The 17,940-nt window shown below is 53.5% G+C and overlaps 1 protein-coding gene across 3 annotated transcripts in view; it reads left to right on the top strand.

The window, feature by feature from the left end:
* Positions 1-950: 950 nt before the first annotated feature.
* TOGARAM2 (TOG array regulator of axonemal microtubules 2) overlaps positions 951-17,940 on the top strand; it is a 39,910-nt gene continuing 22,920 nt past the window's right edge. The window contains exons 1-9 of one of the 3 annotated variants that reach the window (XM_047069844.1): positions 951-978; positions 2,896-3,009; positions 4,514-4,789; positions 6,455-6,666; positions 7,511-7,701; positions 10,646-10,692; positions 12,981-13,147; positions 15,590-15,737; positions 15,944-16,105. In XM_047069844.1, coding sequence (XP_046925800.1) covers positions 951-978; positions 2,896-3,009; positions 4,514-4,789; positions 6,455-6,666; positions 7,511-7,701; positions 10,646-10,692; positions 12,981-13,147; positions 15,590-15,737; positions 15,944-16,105 — 1,345 coding nt within the window. The remainder of the gene's footprint in view (positions 979-2,895; positions 3,010-4,513; positions 4,790-6,454; positions 6,667-7,510; positions 7,702-10,645; positions 10,693-12,980; positions 13,148-15,589; positions 15,738-15,943; positions 16,106-17,940) is intronic. The other 2 variants (XM_047069845.1, XM_047069846.1) reach the window with 2 other exon arrangements.

The following is a 17,940-nucleotide window of genomic DNA, read 5'->3' as shown; positions in this document are numbered from 1 at the left end:
ACAACACCCCAGAGTTTGAGGGAGACCAGGAAGAGGCCTGAAGTAGTCAAGCAGTTGGCCACAGGACAATGAAATGACTCTCTGACAGAAGTTTGGCTTAGTCAGTGAGGTGAGATTGAGGGCCAAGAACTTCATGCAGATGGAGATTGGCACATCCTGAGAGAAAACTAGAGAGCTGGTTCTGGGAGACCCCGCCAGACGTCTGAGGAACGGGCAGAGTCATAAATCTCGACATTTGTCGTGAGGGCAGCTGGTGGAGAAAATGAGTTTTGAAGAAAGTTTTCTTCAAAAAAAAAGAAAGAGAGCATCAGACTCTGCCTTGATAAATTCTACCTTCCCCAGAGACCCTAAGGTGTCCCTGTCAAAGCCACAAGTGAATCCAGGTTAGTGGGTTTTGGTGACACTCTTCATAGCCAACTTTGGTCACAGTCTTGTGGCCTTGGCAGTTGGAATGTTGCAAGCGTCTAAGAGAGTCAGAATGTCAGAAAAGAGGTGTCCTTTCGTTCAGCAGCAGATTTCTTCAGTATAAGAATATTTCAATTCCTGATGGGCTTCCTGCAAAGTGGTTTAAAAAGTGTGCTATTTGGGGGTACCTGGGTGGCTCAGTCGGTTACGTGTCTGATTCTTGACTTCAGCTCAGGTCATGATCTTACAGTTTGTGAGATCGAGCCCCAGATCAGGCTCTGCACTGACACCATGGAGCGTACTTGGAATTCTCTCTCTCTCTCTCTCTCTCTCTCTCTCTCTCTCTTCAAAATAAATAAATAACCATTTACAAAAATGTTTGTAAAAATGTTTGTTATTTGTTCTCACTTCACTCAGCCGCTCCCTACCATAGGTCTCTCAATGTTACAAGCTGTGGACCTCTGGATCCCCAAGGACTGCGTTCACGGCCCAGGAAGTAGCGGCTGCCTCTGGACAACCTCCCAGGCACCTTCACTGATAGGGGCATGGGCACCCGTGATGCTGTTCCCCCAGGTACGGGGCTGCACTCTGCCTGGGAGATGTAGCCAGGCCGGTGGCCATGCCTTCCTGCCCTCGCCCAAGGCTCTCTGCTGGCTGTGCTGGCTCTCCATACTCAGCTTCTTGTCTGAGGCCTCCCTAGCCTGGGGAAAGGCTCGGAGTATTCTAGAAACTTGTCTGGGCTTTGCCTCCACTCTGTGCTGGTGGGCTGGCTGAGGAGCTGACCTGTTTTGTGGAGGGAGCACATGGATGGTCAGAGGACATGTGGCTGGGCCTCAGGGTGTCTCTGTCTCCTCAGCTGACAGGGCAGGATAATGGGAACAGTGTGCCCAGCTCAGCCTCAAGAGATGGGGTTCCAGACCTACTGAATGAGCCTCAGTTTCCTTTGGAGGGTGAAGGGATCTATAGGTCCTGCCATGGGTGGAAGGGGTGCTGGTGAGGTGGAGAGCTGCTTTTCCCTCGGGAGGGGGGGTTGGAACAGGGGCCCTGCGATGACTTGAGAGGAGTGTAGAGGACCCCAGAATGTCAGAGTAGTTCAGGAAATAGGTCATGACCTAGGGGCAGAGCACCCTGGGACTTTGCTATATTAATGAGAAAACAAATGCGTAATTTAGTGCCACTTTCAGATCCTGTCGGACATTAGATTCTCGTGGGGAAGTGGGAAGTACTGAAAACTTAAGAAAAACCTAGAAATCTAGAAGTAGAATGAAGATGTGACTATGTGAGCCCATAGTCCTTTCCAACTCCTTTGTTTTACCAACCTGGGGACTGAGACTCAGGCTAACTTATTTCCTCAAGGTCACACAGCAGACAGAAACAGGAAGGGAACAGACGCCCGACTCCCGGTCCTGTGACCTTCTACCCTGGGGGTGGGTATGCTGGGTTGTGGTGGGTTAGGGCCCCCTGGATGGTCCTGAGATGTGCCTAGGAGGAGTCATGGAGGCATAGGACTAATGATTCAGCTTGCGGACATTTAAGCTCCTCCTGAGTGCAGGTCCTCGAAAGATGAACAGGACATGATCCCTGTGCCTGAGTGCGGCAGGGCTGGGAGGAGAGAGGCAAAGAGAGGGGAAGGTAAGATGGGGCATGCCTGGGCTACTGTGGGGGCACAGAGGGGAGGCAAGGCTTCTCAAAGTACTGGGTGCTCAGTTGAGGCTCCCCCTCCTCGCTTCCTGCGTCTCTGCTCAGGGCCCCTCTCCTTGGGCTCCCAATCCCACACTGTCACTGCTTGTTACTCATTGTCTCCCCCACCTGCCTTCGGGCCTTGCCCAGGACTGTATCACCAGGGACTGGGGGACAGAGTCCCTGACAGACAGCGTTTGATGAATATCCGCAGTAGGGATCAATCAAATCAATTTGCTGAGTTGGGGAGGTTTAGGAGAAGATGCAGGGTCAGTGCAGGATGAGGTGCTGGAGGACTCCCAGGAGAGGGTTGTTGAGCAGGTAATTGGATGCTCTGCCCTGCCACTGTGGGGAGAGGTCAGGGCCAAAGCCACAGGTCAGGGGCTTACCACATGAGGGTGACAATTAAAGGCGTGGCGGTGAGGAGTGGCTCATGAAAGCAGCTAGTGTGAGATGTGCAGTGGACAGAGGCAGGGCAGGGGTGTGGAGGAGGGGAGCCCTGAAGAAGGCTAAGAAGGTATGGAGTGGTTGGGTGGGGCTGGGGAGCTGGAGCAAAGCTGGATGGAGAAGACAGGTGAGTGTGAGAAGTGGGGATCCAGGGCTGGGAAGAGTGGGGTGGTGGGCTTTGGTGGGGATCGTGGTACCGCGGCCGGCTGGGGGTGGGGTGGCGGCCCCCCCTTTGTGGACCAGGCTCTGGTTTGGGGGAAGGGCCACAGAGACCCCCAGGGGCAGAGTGCTCCGACAGTCTGTTCCCCAGTCCTGGACTCGGTGCACGCTAAGGTGACGCTCTTCCCATGCTTCTGCCCCCAGCCAAGGTTCTGGCCCCGGTGGCTGTGTACCGTGGGAGTGTCCCTCGGACCAGTGCCGGGCCCCGCGCACTTCCGGGTGGAAGCAGTGACTCCAGGCTTCGGACTTATGGAGAAGGTGAGGTTGGGGGACTTGGCCTGCTGACTCGGTCACACCAGATGGCCTTCCAGTGCCCTGAGTGGCCTCTCTGGGGACTTGGGGCAGAGAACTGGAGTTCCACCAGCAGCTGCCTGTTGAGGACCAGTGACCAGAGAGCAGGGCGTGGGCCTCATCCTGGAGAGAGGACAGGAGTTTGTTTGGATGTCTGGCTGTGTCCTCCAGCTACTGGCAGAGGCTGTCTTTACTGTGGTCCCTGCTGCAGATGCCCCTTGGCTTTAGGTGGATCCTTTAATTCTGTGCTTCCGAGGATGAGGTGCACAGAGGGGGGTCCACAGGAACAAGGAAGTGGGGATCTCAGCATGTCCCTCACTCTCCTCAGGACCCGAGGAGAACCCATGAGCCCCGGAAAGACCGGGTCCGCTGTCCCCTGGGTGGGCATTCAGCATGCAGGGCGGTGGTGGGGAGGTGGACACCTCTAGAGGGACAGAAGCTGGAGCGGTGATTTTCAGGACACTCATTCAGATTCCTGGCCACTTTCTGCTCTAACTTCCAGCTGCAGACCCCCCTTCTCTGCAGAGCTCCAGTCCCAGGGTTCTAGATGGAAAGCTAGCTTGTTCCGGTTACCTGCCCTCTTTCAGGCTAGTCCCCTCGCACGCCTGTGGCTGGCACCGACTTCAGCTTTTGCTGGGTCTGGTGCTGTCCAGTATCTGTGGCTTCTTCTGTGGGTCTCGTGGCTTATGTCAAGGCACTCCAAAAAATTGTTCTGTGTGGGGCAGAGATTCCAAAAGCTGGTCTCTGTTTGTTCTCCCTGTCCCTTCCACGGTCTAAGCTCCTTCAGGGCCCAGTTCAGACATCACTGCTTCGTGAAGGTTTTCCAGATCCCTCTCCTCCTCCTCTACATGCACAAAGCATTTTATTGATACCACCCTTATGGCACATATCACATTTTACCTTGTAATGAACCCATTTAGGGACAAATCTTATTTCTGTAATAGATTGCAAGTCTTTCAGTGATAAAGCTGTGCCTCACACATCTCTGTGCCTCCACTGCCTGGACAGTGCTTGGCAAATACTAGATGCTCGCTGAGTGTTTGTTGGGTGAGTCGTTGGATAACCTGGAGTCTGCACGGAAGCACGACCTGTCCTGAGTCACCTCAACTTCTCTTTTCAATCTGCATTTGGTATCGTCAGGTATATTGAGTGTATTGGTTGGGATCCTGGAGATTGCCGGATGGTGGTCCCTGGGCAGAAGGCCAACCCTAAGTATTTGTGGCCTCACATCTGTGCTGTGAAAGGGCTGTGTAGCGAGTCCCCTTTTCTTGTCTCGAGTAGCTCATGACCCAGGTCTTCACAGGTACTGTTGGATGAATGAACTGACCCAAGGAGTGACAGTAACATTGAATGATCGGGAGCACGGGACAGGTCCTGACTGTTCCAAGGAAGCAGCACCAAAGGTTTTGCTGGTGCCTGGTGCCGCCTTGGGCTCTGTGTGCCAAGTCTCTCCTGCTTCTATCTCCCCCAGCCTCCCTCCAGCCAGCTCCGAGGGTCCTGCAAGAGGAGCCGTTGCAGCCCTTGAGTGGACAAGTGGACCCCGGCAGCCTCAAGCTGGATGCCCCTCCAAAGGGATGGCAGGCCAGGAATGGTCACCCCAGGAACATTGCTGCCTTATCTCTGGGGCCCAACCACCCGGCACCCTTTTTGGAGTCTGAGGCCAACAGTGTGGCCCGGGACACCACCCAGATCAAGGACAAGCTCAAGAAAAGGAGGCTCTCAGAGGGCTTGGCATCATCTTCCCAAGGTGAGCCCCGGGCCCTGCCCACCTGCCACCCACCCACCCTGAGGTGAGGGACACCAGGCTACCTGGCCGTGAGGATCAGTAGGTATCTAGCTGGCAGCCGGGTTCTCTCCAAGCTGCTCAGGGTGAACCCACCAAGAGCCCTGTCAGCCATCTACCGGGGAATGCCTGGGCCCTGCAGCGGTCTCCCAACTAACTTCCCCATTCTCTCCCTTGCCTCCTTCTAGTCTTCTCTCCAGAGGCATCCTTTTAATTAATTAATTAACTAATTTCCAAGTCATACAGCTTCTGGAATTGCCAGACCAGTGACTCTCTCCCTGAGAGGTCTGAAGTCTTTTTTCTAGACGTGTCATGTCTTTTCACAAAGGTCTAGTAAAAGAACAGGAGCTGTGCAATGTGCAGATAGGAAGTGATCTTGATTGATCAGGTCCCTCGGCAAGTGTGGCGGGACAGGGATCTCTGGTACCCTGAGTGGGGCTGGGGCTGGCCTCACCACTCTGAGTTGGGGCTGCATTGGCCTCTCTGCACCACTGCCCAGGTGGGGCCCAAGGTGGGCATGCTGGTGGTGACGTCCCCACCTGGGTTGTGACCCCTCCTCACCTCCCTCGCCGCACCAAACTGATGATAGGGCAGGGCGGAGCCGGGCTGGGCAGGGTTGCGGAGAAGATATTTTGACTTGGTTGTTTTGATGCAACCACTTTGGAACAAGGAGCTGGAACAAGATGGCCCTCGAAAGTTCAGTGCTAAGTATTTTCACCACCGCCAGAAAATTTGCAAAGACCATCCTGAGCTCCTTACTGTAGGGATGGCAGGGGGTGGGGCAAAGCGCAGTGAAGATGTCTGCCGGACGCATGAGGTACTGATAACAGAGCTGCAAGTGTGGTGGTCTGCTTTTAGACTAGGTCAGGGTGCCCCCTGTGTCAGAACAGCTACGCTTCCACATCATTAGCTGAAAAGGAAGGGGAAACAGAAGTAAGTTATGGGCCAGGTACTTTCTTGGCATTTTATGTAAGTTACGTCACTGAATGTTTGGACAACCCCGTGATGTGACTACTTTCATCTTACAGAAGGGCAAATGGGGAGTCAGAGATGTACCCAAGGTCACACAGCTTCTAGCCAGGACGGGACCCCACTCTCCTCACCCCTAGTCTAGTACTGGTAGATTTCCCTTCCTGCCTAGCCTGCCTCTGAATTTTGTTTTATTTTAAAAAAATGTTTATTTATGTATTTTGAGAGAGAGAGGGAGAGAGAGAGAGGGAGGGAGAACACATGCAAGCTGGGGAGGGGCAGAGAGAGAGAGAGAGAGGGGGGAGAGAGAATCCCAAGCAGGCTCCTCACTGTCAGCACAGAGCCCAAAGTTGGGCTTGAACTCACAAACCGTGAGATCATGACCTGAGCTGAAATCAAGAGTTGGACACTTAACTGACTGAACCACCCAGGCACCCCTGCCTCTGAATTTTAAATAGGTGACTTAGGCCCTTTCTACCAAATTTCATAGGAGGGGGAGCAGGCCCTCCACACCGTCGGCTTGCTCGGCCTGGTGGCGGGGCGGGCCGGGGTGGATCTCCTTCTGTCCCCGGCCTGGCCTTCCATCCCTGTTGCCAGTATCTGAACTGCCCCCCAGCCCGTGCTCCCAGGACTAACTTATTCCTCATCCTTATCCCGCAGTCTCTCTGGATCCTTTGGGAGGCCCCAGAGGAGTTCCTCTGAGGAGCTTCATCCCCCGGGCCACCTCTCAGAGGCTGCTGAGGGTGCCCAAGCCGATGCCCCCCATCCAGAGCATCCCCACCACCCCTGAGGCTGGCGGAGCCAAGGAGAATGGCCTGGATCTGCCTGGGAGCAGCCAGGGTCCCCAGGAGCTGAGACCCGGAGCCCAGGAGGTGAGGTGATCCAACTGCTCTGAGTTTTACCTCTCGGTCCTTCTGCCTTTCTTTCCATTCTTTACTACCCCTGGTCCCTGAGCCTCTAGCTTCTCAGACAGTGTCTGAGGGGCTACCCTCAAGGATGGGGCTCTGGGTCCTCATTTCATCTTTCCGGCAGCATCCCAAACCTTCATGGCCGGCCTGTGAGCTTTGGCTGGCTGCCCCAGAGCTGTGTGACCACCAGTCCTACGGTTGGTGGTCCCTAGGCCTTCTCTGGTCTATATGTTCCAGAATTCCTCATGCTTCTGACCCTCCCTGTTATAGGCTGAGGGGCAAGAAGGCTGGGCTAAAACTCAGGAGACTTGGTCTATATGTTCTAGAATTCCTCATGCTTCTGACCCTCCCCATTATAGGCTGAGGGGCAAGAAGGCTGGGCTAAAATTCAGGAGACTTGGGCTCTGGTTTCCACTCTGCCCCTCACGGGCTGTGTGACCTTGGGCCAGTCACCCTTCTCTCTGGGTCTGTTTTGCATATCTATAAAAAGGAGGTACTGGACCAGATGTTCTTGAAGACTGCTTTCAGCATTGATGTTCTAGGATTTCCTCAAATGACAAGAAGAGAAAAATAAATAACAAAAAGGAAGTAGGGATGAGGGGGACCCCTGGCCAGTCTCCTGTCTTGGAGTGGTAAGGAAGCGCTGAGCTTTCTGGGGAATTCTAGGGGTGTGTGGCTGCAGAGAGAAACCAGAGGACACTTCCCAGCACTGCCTGCCACCCCACGTGGCTCCTGACAAAAGGGACCGCCCTGTATGAGGGGCCTGGGATGTGAGCATCCAGACCCTTCCCCCAACCTCCATTCTCAGGTGCAGATCTCCAGGCACTACCTGCACTGCAAGGATGAGAAGATGCACAAGTCACTGGGGGGTCTTGTGATCCCACCCATCCCAAAGGCCGGGGTGCCCGCTGGGACCCCCTCCGGTGCACCTGGCTCCCTTCCCCGCCTCCTGCCTCCAGGCCAGGATGTCCTCACGGGCCTGAGGGTCCCCCGCACACGGTAAGCTGCCCTAAGTCACAACTGCCTTGTAGTCCTCTCTCCGATCCCTCCAAGATCCGCTGAACCTCCACGCCAGCGCAGGTCTGGGGCACCCGGGGTGTGAAGGGCCTGGCTCTCCCATGAGCCACAGACCTGAGGAGGCCAAGGCGAGCTGGGTGGTCTGGGCTTAGGAGACAATGTCTCAGCCTCCGTCTTCCACCAGTTTCTTATCTGTGGCTGCTGCGATGATGAATAAAATACAAGCTGTATTCATGGTAGCATATATTTTCTTCATTAACGGATGCTAAAATTACAAGCTTTATCATGTGTGTGTGTATGGAAGCAGGAGGGAGAGGTCCACAAGATTTTAGATCTTACAAGGGGTCTTCAGACTCGAAAATGTTTGGGAACTGATGGGGTAGAGGGTTGCTGTGTTGTTAATGAGTCCACATTTATGGCTCATACGTGGGACAGACGGATCTCTTCAGATGGCCTAGAACATCTCCATGGGCAGGTCAGACTAATGTCAGAGCAAGTATGTGTGTGTGTGTGTGTGTGTGTGTGTGTGTGTGTGCATGCGCGTGCGCATGTGCACATGCGTGAGAGAGACAGAGACAGTGGCAGAGACAGAGAGACAAGAGTGAGAGGGAGAAAGGCCTCATTTCCTGCATAGCTTTGGGGCATGATGTACTGAATTTTCCCATTTGTCTCATGCCTCCTCACCTCTCCATCTCCCATGCTGCCTTCCTTCTGTCTGTATACATGTCTGCCTCCTTCTCAACCCTGGAGGAGTGTGGGCCTGCTCCTGGATTGGAGCTCCATCGACCTCTACTTCCTCACATTAGGCCCCTCCTCCTTTCTGCTCAAACACCTACTCCTTCCTTCCCTCAAAGCCGTTCCTGGTGGCTGGAAGGACTTTCTAGCCCCAGACCAGTGACCTTTACTCCCATCTCATTGCTCTTGACTTCACATCACGTGGGGCGTTGATGTCCTTGGAGTCTTCTCCTTCCTTGCCTTCCCGACTTTGAAACCCGCTTCTTGACCTTCTGTGACAAGACCTTCCAGACAGTCTCCCCTGTGCTCTCCTTTGTCCGTCTCTTAAACATGGCCATTCCTGAAGCTTGTTCCCAGCCCTTTGTACCCATCTCCTCGTTCTCCCCTGGGGGAGTCCTGTCTGTGCCGGCAGCTTCCAGGGATGGGTGTCTTCCTCATGCCCTGCTCGGCCTTGAGGTCTCCCTCGAATCGAGCTCTGGATTTCCATCCTCCTGTTGGGCAACTCCAGTCTTGTCATGTCAGAGAGAGGGAGGCTGTGCCTCCGTCCCAACCACACAGATGGGGCACCTCATGTTTCCCCAAACTGCCTCCCTCCCATGACCTCCCGATGTCCACTGAGGTGCAGGCCTTCTCTTGCTTCTGCCTTTCTTCTCAGTTTTCACTCACTGGCTCCCTCTTGAGCTCCCTGACAGCTCTTAGCCTGGCTCCTGGGCCCCCTGGGCTCTGCATCCTAATCTATTCTCATCCACCGCCCTCTGTACCTTTCTTCCACACGATCCACATTTTTTGACTTCCGGTGCCAGCAGCCTAAAGTCGACTCTCCTTGGTCTGACATTCAAGCAGGCCCCCTGTGCTGCTCTGCAGGAACCTTCCCACCCCCAGACCCTCCGGAGCCCCGGGCGGCGCCTCCCCAACCCTAACACCAGACTTTCACTCTGCTTTCAGAGCCTACTGTCCTTTAATCCCCGGTTCCATGCCTCTCCTTGTGCTAGTCTTCCCTGCCCTCCTCCAGGAGGCGATGGGGGAAGGGCGTCCTCTGCTCTGTCCACACAGCAACCAGCCCACGGACTGCCTGACCACATCCCCTCCACTGATTTGTTCAACTTTTATTTAAACCTCATACCTATTCTTTAACTGGGAGCACTACAGGGCAGAGGCCATATCCAGAAACCTCTGCAGCTTCCATGGTGCCCAGCTTGGTCCCTGGCATGGATTATACACACACACGATAAATATCTGCTCATTTGCTGTCCAGTTATAGCATGGATTTTTCTCCATTAACTCTGTGAGGTTAGCAAATAGGTGGGAAGGAGCCTCCATTACCATTTCTTTCATTCATTTGCTTTTTCATCCATCCATCCATGCATTTGTTTACTTAGCTAAGAGCTAGTAAGCACCTACTATGTGCCATGTGCTGTGGAAACAAAGCCAAACAAGACAGTCTCTGTGCTCTAGGAGCTCACGAGAGAGATTTACTAGTAACCTACTGAATCGAGGTCTAGTGAGGTAAGAACTAAGGTAGAAGGCTGCCCTTGTTTCTGGGGAGCCCAGTGGAAATTGATCTCAATTAGGCTAGGAAGCCTTCTTGGAGGAGGTGAGGCCTGAGCTGAGCTTTGAGGGCTGAAGGAGAGTTTGGGAGATGAAGAGGGAGTGATGGAGATGTTCACGGAACTGTCAGGGGTGTGCACAGCAGCACCGGTGTTTGTATGACACGAGCGGGTGAGGTTAGCAGGGTGGCGGGGCCCTGTGTGCGCAAGTGAGGACGGTGAGCTTTAGCCTGGAGAATGAGGTGCTGCTGTGCCTCTTTCGGTGTGGAAGTGCCATGAGATCTGAGTTAGAAAGGCCACTTTGACGACCACAGAGGGCGGTGCACACTGAGGCAGAGGCTGCTACGGGCAGTGCGGGGAGAAGCCGTGGGCGCCTGGCAGGGCAGAGGCAGTGGTCTGCGGTGTCTGGACCCAGCCTGGCCTGATGTGGTCTCCCGGTCAGCCTGCCCTTGACTTTGCAGATGGAGTTACGTCTCCTGCAGCTTTGAACTCCTAGCCAAGGGCCTCTTTACAGAGCCGCCCACAGCCCCTCCACTGTGTGCCCCGTCCCGCCCACTGCCCCATCCCGGGGCTACTGGACCCCTCACAGCAGGGGCTCCTTCTTGCCATCTCTCATAGTGTTTTTTCTTCCCCGTTCTTTTAAGATTGGTTCAGGAGAGTGGGCCTCGGGAGAAGACCCCTAAATCTCTGGGTATGTACCCCCCCCCGCGCACTCCCACTTGCTATCTATTCAACTCCCTGCCTCCTGGACCGGGTGTGGGGGCAGAACTGGGGTTCGAGTAGGCCTGAGCACCCTCGGACCCGAACCCCTCATTTCACGGATGGAGAAGCTGAAGTCACCGGTGGTGCCGCTTTGGGGACCAGTGGCCCTGTGCTATGCCCGGCATGTGGACCCACGCCAGCTCATGGGCCAGCTGAGAGGGAAGGTGCAGACCCTGTGTGACAGAGGAGTGCATGCTCCGAGACTCTGCAAGCTGGGTTTTGTCCTCAGTCTCGGCACGGAGGTCTCAGTCCCGGCTTATCTGCAAGCGGGTCTACATGGCTCCAAAGACGGAGCTTCTGACACGAGGGGCTGCCTCTGCACGGTTTTGAGCAAGTGGAGGAGAATACTCCTCACCAGACCGACTGAGAAATTAAACCACATCCCGTGAACCCCTTAGTCAGCTGGCCCCAGAAGGTTTCAGCATCAGGGGAATACGGCCAACTGGGTGGCCAGTGAGAGGCCAAGGCGCAGAGAGGCTTCAGAAGAGGGAGCAGGAAGCTCTCTAGCCTCACTCTGTGACCTCACTCTGTGACCTCACTCTGTGGAGAGGAGGGAGGATGAGCCCTGGGCAGGTTGGGGGAGGGGACCCCCAAGCCCGGGGATGAGAGCTGGAGGCCACTGCTGTGCTGACCGGCAGGAGGGGGCAGACTCCTGGTCCAGCTTTCTGGCAGGCCACTCTGTATAGCTTAGCAGATGGGTCCACTGGCTAGGGGGAGGCTGTTGCCCAAGAAACCCCAGGGTCAGGACTCGAGCTGAGCCCGAGAGGCGGTCCTGGCATAGAAACTTCTGTGGTGGCTCTTTCCCCTTCTGCTCTCTGGCTGGGCTGAAGTGGGGTGACCTTGGGCAGTCTGGTGTGACAGCCACTGGCACCCACAGTGTCCCTCAACAACTACCCCTGAGGGTGCTGTCAGGGGGTTGGGCCAGGAGACCCCAGTTTGTAACCACTCCTTTGTCTGCATCGCAAGCTTGCTGCTTGAGAACCAGGTCCCCGGGGGCTTGGTGGCAGGGTCCAGGCTGCTCAGACAAGGCTTTTTAGGGCCTCTCTTGGAGGTGGAGGTGAGGAGAGGGGATGCCAAGTAGTAAAGTCCTTAAAGGGCCCTCTGACCCTCCAGTTGTCAGCTGGGGATAACATTGCCCAATATGTGTAACACGTCTACCACGTAGAAGGAGCTCGCATGGTATTGTCTGAAGCTGAGGGCTTCCCAAATTTTGTGGCATTCCTGCAGTCCTTGCCCTGGTTAGCTGGTACCTGGACATCTGTGTCCTCTGCCCTGCCCTTTACTTTTGGGCAAATGGAGGCTTCATCCCTCCTCCGTCTTGGCCCTTGATCCTTCTCCTGGGACGCAGGCAGAGGGATCCTTGGTAGGAGGCATGGGCTGGGCAGAGGTCCAGGGTAACCTGGGAGCCCTCCTGGAGGCCCCAGATTCAAGACACCCCTTCCAGCCTCAGGTGGCCCCAGATAGTGGTCCCCTTATTTGCAGGTTCACCCAAGGACAGTGAGCTCCAACCTTTGTGAACAGGAGAACCCAGTTAACATTTCTTTCATTAAAAGAAAACTAATCCACCCCTGTCTTGCCTCCATCACAAGACAACATACTTTTGAAATTCATTGATTAGGAAAATCTAGATTAACAAAGAGATACTAGTGATTTGATGTCATTTGGAAATCAGTTTGTATTGTATCAATCACAAGAGCATCTGAAGGTTGCTGGGTCTCAGCTTTTCTGTCTGTAAAATGAGAGGACTGGACTAGTATTGTTGGTTCTCTGGTCTCTTCATGTTTTGTGATGAGGGCGCTCATTTTATTTTCTGTCTTCCTGAGCTGCACACCTCCCAGGTAAGACAGACGTGCATTCTCAGGAAATATCTTAAACTTCTTAGACAACAGACCTGCCCCCTGTTTTCTGCCCACACTTCCTCCCTCCCTTCCCTGTCTTATAATAAGGTATACAGTAACTATTGGATGGATGGATGGATGGGTGGATGGGTGGATGGATGAATGAAAGGAGGAGAACATTCTATGCCTGCCAGTGCTGTTCTGTAGAGTAAATTTAACCACAAGGAAGTACTGGGCAAAACAATGGAGAGAGGCAGTCTTAGGCAGTAAAATGTTACACCAACCACAGTGTCATAGGGCCCCAGGACAGCCCAAAGGGATGAATACTGCCTCAAGGTGCTGGGTGTCCTCAGCTGCACTCTTGTTCTTGACTCCTCAGAGCCAAAACCTTCGGCTCCACCTGCCAGAGACAGGTCTGATGCCCCCGAGAAGGCTGCCCTGCCTTCATCTCAGTCTGCTTCTACGCTGACAACCTTCTCCTTTGGCCATGCCAAAGAAGCCCGCCTCTTGCTCAAAGAAGAGGACCAGAGGGAGAGCAGTACCAAGGTATCTGGAAAGTGAGGGGAGGAGAAAGTTGGGGTCAGAGTGGACCACTGGATGAACACAAGCATGCTTCTGAAGTACATAAAAGTGGGGCCAGCTTGAGGAGGGCAAGGAAGAGCACTGAGGCAGCTACCCTGGTACTTAAGGCTGGAACCTATAGATGGTTTGGGGATCAGGACCGAAGAAAGGGAGAGAAACAGGAGAGAGGAAGAGAAGGGTGGGGGGGGGGTGACTAAGTGAAAGGCAGAGTACAGTGGGGATCTGAGGGGTGAGATGGGGGAGGAAGGGAGGGCAGAAGGAGGTCACACATGGTTCGGAAGGAAGCAGGATGTGGAGAGTACAGAGGGGCTTAGGTGAACCAAGTTGAGTAATTTGAACCAACACCCAATATAGCAACTGAGAGGCCGCTGACTCAGAGGCAGATCAGCCAAAGGCTGTGCTTGACAGGCTGACAAATACCTTGCACTTCTAAGGTGACCTTGGTCCAGATGATTCTCTTCCCTGGTCTGGATGAATTTACTAAAACTTGAAGAGTCACTGTTATGGGAGATCCGTGCTCAGTCTTTGAAACAGAGATATAAAATACAAAAGGACTGCTGTGTGCATGAGCTATGTTAGGATCCCGTGATGATGATGATGATAAGGTCCAGGTGCCACAGCTCTCCCACACCAGCCAGGGCGCCAGGAATGAAATGAAGGCAAAATGATTCAGGGCCATGAGATGACCTCACCACCGACCCACCCTTGGCCACTCACACCCATGGTCAGACCTTGGGTCTCATGATAACTTCATCCCCATGGGCACCTCGCTTTCCAGTGTCCCCATCTCCTGTTGTTCTGGCTTCGTCCATCCACAACCCAGCCCCAGCATTGCTCCCTGCTCTTGCGTCAACAACATCCTCCTTGAAATGGGACCACTCCCATCAGCATCTTAGCTCTCTGTTATTTCTGTATTCTTCGGAAAACCAGACTACTCCCTTGCCTGCACCCATTCTTTCCTGAGTCCACTGCAGTTGGGTTTGGGCCCCACTGACACTGCTCATGCCCAGGCCACCAGTGACCTCCACCTCCCACGTGCAGCACAGTCCAGTCCTCCTCTAACCTGACCCACCAGTGGCTTTAATGGCTTGTCCTTCTTGAAGTCTTCACCTTGGAGGGGAAGCAAGGGGGTGGTTTCCTTCTTGATTCTCTGCCTCCATTAGATTTCATTCCTTCCTGGTTCTTCTTGGCTGACTCCTTCTCATCCTCCTGCCCTCTATACACTGGAGGCCCCAGAGCCCTGACCTCTGGCCTCTGGTCTATTTATATTGACCCCCTGTGACCTGATCTAGGCCAGGCATTAAGTGGCATCTATATGCTGAGGACTCCCAAATTTCTCTGTCTGGCCCAGACTTTCCCTTGACCTCCAGTAGCAGTTAAATTATATTACTAAGTGTGTGTTCACTGATACTCTGCATTTCCATTTAGATATCTAATTATATTTCAAACTTACCTTATCCAAAACTCAACTGTTGAATCTTTACCACCCCCCTCCCAAAATCTCCTCTTCTCCCAGGGTCCCCTCTCAGTGAATGGCAGCCTTCCAGCTACAATGGCTGAAAATCTTGGGCCCATCCTTGCCTCTGCTCTTTCTGTCACCCCACACCTCATATATGAGCCAAAGTGGTGGGCCCTACTTTTGGGACATGTCCAGAATCAGGCCACTTTGTCATCTTCATTCTTGCTGTGGTAGTGCAAACCCCACCACATGTAAACTCTTGGTTCTATTTTGCAACTTCTTGTGAGTCTTAAGTTGTTCCTAAATATAAAGTTAAAAAAAAAATAGTAACACTTAGGGGAACCCCCTCACCCCTCAGTGGAAGTCAGATCATGTCACTTTTTGTGCTCAGAACCTCAGCGGTTTGCTGTGTCCTTCAGAGGACAAGCTCAACTCCCCACCAAGGACCACGGCGACTGGTGCACGCCTGCCACCTTCCACCCTGTGTCCTACCATCCTTTGATTGGTATGGTCCAGCCAGTACCCTCACCCCAACCACACCCAGCACGCTCCAGCCTCGGGGCCTTTGCACTCTATTCCCTCTACTTAGCATACTTCTCCCCTAGAAATCTGCATGGCCCCTGTTCCCTTATCTCATTCCTGTCTCTGCTTAAATTTCACCTCCTCAGGGAGTCCCTCTGGGTCTTCCTACTTAAAATGGAAGCCCTATCACCCTCTGTCCCTTATTCTCCTCCCGGTACATATTGCCTGATGTTCGAGATTGGTCTGTTTGCTGTCTCCCCACTCCATGGCAGCCCTTAGGGAGCAAGGTCTTGGTGGTTGTGTTCATTCCTGGTACAGTGATGGCACACAGAAGCCACTCACACTCCCAATGATTGAATAAATGAAGGTACAGAAAACACAGTTGGGTCCTCAGGGTAATGGAGTTTGCCTTGACCTTGTGCCAGATCCAGGTCACCATCTCCAAGTCTGCCCAGGAGAAGATGCGGCTGAGGCAGATGAAGGAGTTGGAGTTCCAGAGGGCACAGGAGCCGGAGAGGGAGAGGGAGCTTGCTTCCCAAAGCCTGGGCTCCCGGAGAGCCCTGGTGAAGGAAGGTACTGGGTGCCTAGGGCAGGATTCCCTCAGGCTGGGGAGAACTCTTGGCCAACCCCTGGGCAAGAGAGGGACTACCCACAGCTCCCCATGTCCCCCAACCTCACACCAGACAGGGGGCCATGGATGGGCCCGTGTCCAGAGGAGGACACTGGGGCCGAGGACAGGTGGGACCAGCTCCATCCTAGGACTTTCTTTGCCTCCACAGGCCTCCTTCCCCTCCGGGGCAGTGGAACCTTGTCTGTGTCCACTGGGCTGAGCATCCCACGCAGAAACATGGGTGTCACCCTCAGGAAGCGGGCCAACCGGGCCTCACTACCCAGCATCCCTGTCAGCAAGCAGGAGCCCAGCTTTGCCCGCCATGCTTCAGGTAGGGGCCAGACCGACTGGCTGGGGGGCACACGTCCCGCTCACTGTGTTGCCTCGGGATGCTCTGGGGGCACGACAAACGTGACCGGGACTGCTCTGCTTTTCCTCATTACCCATGTTAGAGTAGAGGGTGGCCTGAGGTGCAATCACCTTGCCAGAGAGAGAGGAATAGTGTGGGAGCCAGCCTGGAGACCCAGGGAATTGCAGCTGAATTACTGGGAGAAGGGCAGATGTGTCCAGCCCACATGACTTGTCCTGGAGGGCTCACCAGTGCACCAGGACCACAGATCCTGTGGAAAGCACCCATGAGAGTAGCTGGAAACCTCAGGAAGAGGAAGAGAGCGGTCTGTAAAGACCTTGGGTTCCTACACTTTGCCTCATAAAGTGTCAGTGTTAGATAGGGCTGGTTAAAGCCTGCAATCTCAGGATCCAAAGGTTCTGTGGGATGCTCAGGAAGGTGCCAAGGGACAAAGGAGGCTCTGACCCCATTCTACCCGAGCAATACCTATTTTGCCTCACTTTTTTGTTTATTGCATAACCACTTGAGAGTTCAAGTTTGAAAGATTTTCTACTAAAGAACATTGGAAAACAACCAACCTGGTTCACAGTTTCTTTAAGTGGGGGGTGTGGTAGGACCATGGTGGTAGAATAGAACACCTTTTTGGTGCCAGAAATAATATTGACTCACCCTTCTTTTCCATTCTCTTTCTATCCCTCTGATTCTGTCAAGCAGAAAGTCTAAATTCGGTGCTGGTCTTTAGTATGCCTCGCAGACTTGGAATCTCCTTTTTAAACAAATAGATCTTCCTTCCAGCTGGAGGCATCAGAAACTGGCTATAATTTGATAGCTGGAGTTTATATCATCCTTTTACTTTTCTTGCAAATATCCTATTCTATGACAAAATAATATTTGTTTACCAATTACAGCAGTGACATAAATCTCCCTTTAGAATAAACTTATGTAAGATTCAAAAAGTGGGTCAGCTTGAAGAAACATGCCATATGAATAAAATTTAGGTAATTAAGAGATATGACAAATAATCGTGAAAGTGGTAATTGAATGGTTGACACTCAGGAGATATTGATCTAGATAATCCACTCCATTCATTTTACAGACAACAGGACTGAGACCCAGAGACCCAAAGTCCCCTAAGTTGACTTTAGGTGATGGTGGCCCATAGGGACTAAGATTTTGGCTAATGACTCTTATCCAACACCAAAGCTGAGAGGAGAATCCAGTCTCTGAAAAGTCTCTGAAAAGAAGTAGCAAGGAAGTGAGGTGTGGCAGTGACAGCTCTGGGTTCAGAGCAGACCCTCTTGTCATGGCTCCGTGGGGGGACTGTGGGGGAAGGGGCCCAACCTCTGAGGCCTCAGTGCTGTGATTCAGGCATTGGACCAGATAGATGACTAAACTGCCTTCCTGTTCCACTAGGATTGTGTGATTCTGGCCCCGTCCCCAAGGAAGGAGAGCCTAGAAAACATGACCCGATTTTTAAACAACATCCCTGCTTTTCGGCAGTCCCTGCCAGTGTGGCCACATCTTGACCACGCGGGCCCCAGTTAGCTGCGTTGTCTCGTCTCCCTGCTTCCTCCTTTGGACCACTTCCCTGCCTGTGGGCAAGTTCGCAGAGGATGGAGAGTGGGGGGGAGGAGGACAGACTGATAACACAGGTTCCTGGGTGGGGATGAGGTTAGAACACGACCAGTGTGAGTAGGGGCTCCCTCCTTGACAGATGTATGAGCCTCACCCAACCACAGATAGGGTAGGATTGGGGGTGAGTCACTGGCATGGTGTGCTTTGTCACATGACATCAACAGCATATCACAGGCCAGCTT

The sequence above is a fragment of the Lynx rufus genome, unplaced genomic scaffold, assembly GCF_022079265.1.
Source record: "Lynx rufus isolate CCGP_SWC_20201006 ecotype Redwood Valley unplaced genomic scaffold, mLynRuf1.p SCAF_8, whole genome shotgun sequence".
Lineage (NCBI taxonomy): Eukaryota > Metazoa > Chordata > Mammalia > Carnivora > Felidae > Lynx > Lynx rufus.
Note: the sequence above shows the minus strand (reverse complement) of the source record. Positions and strands in the feature narration are given on the sequence as shown.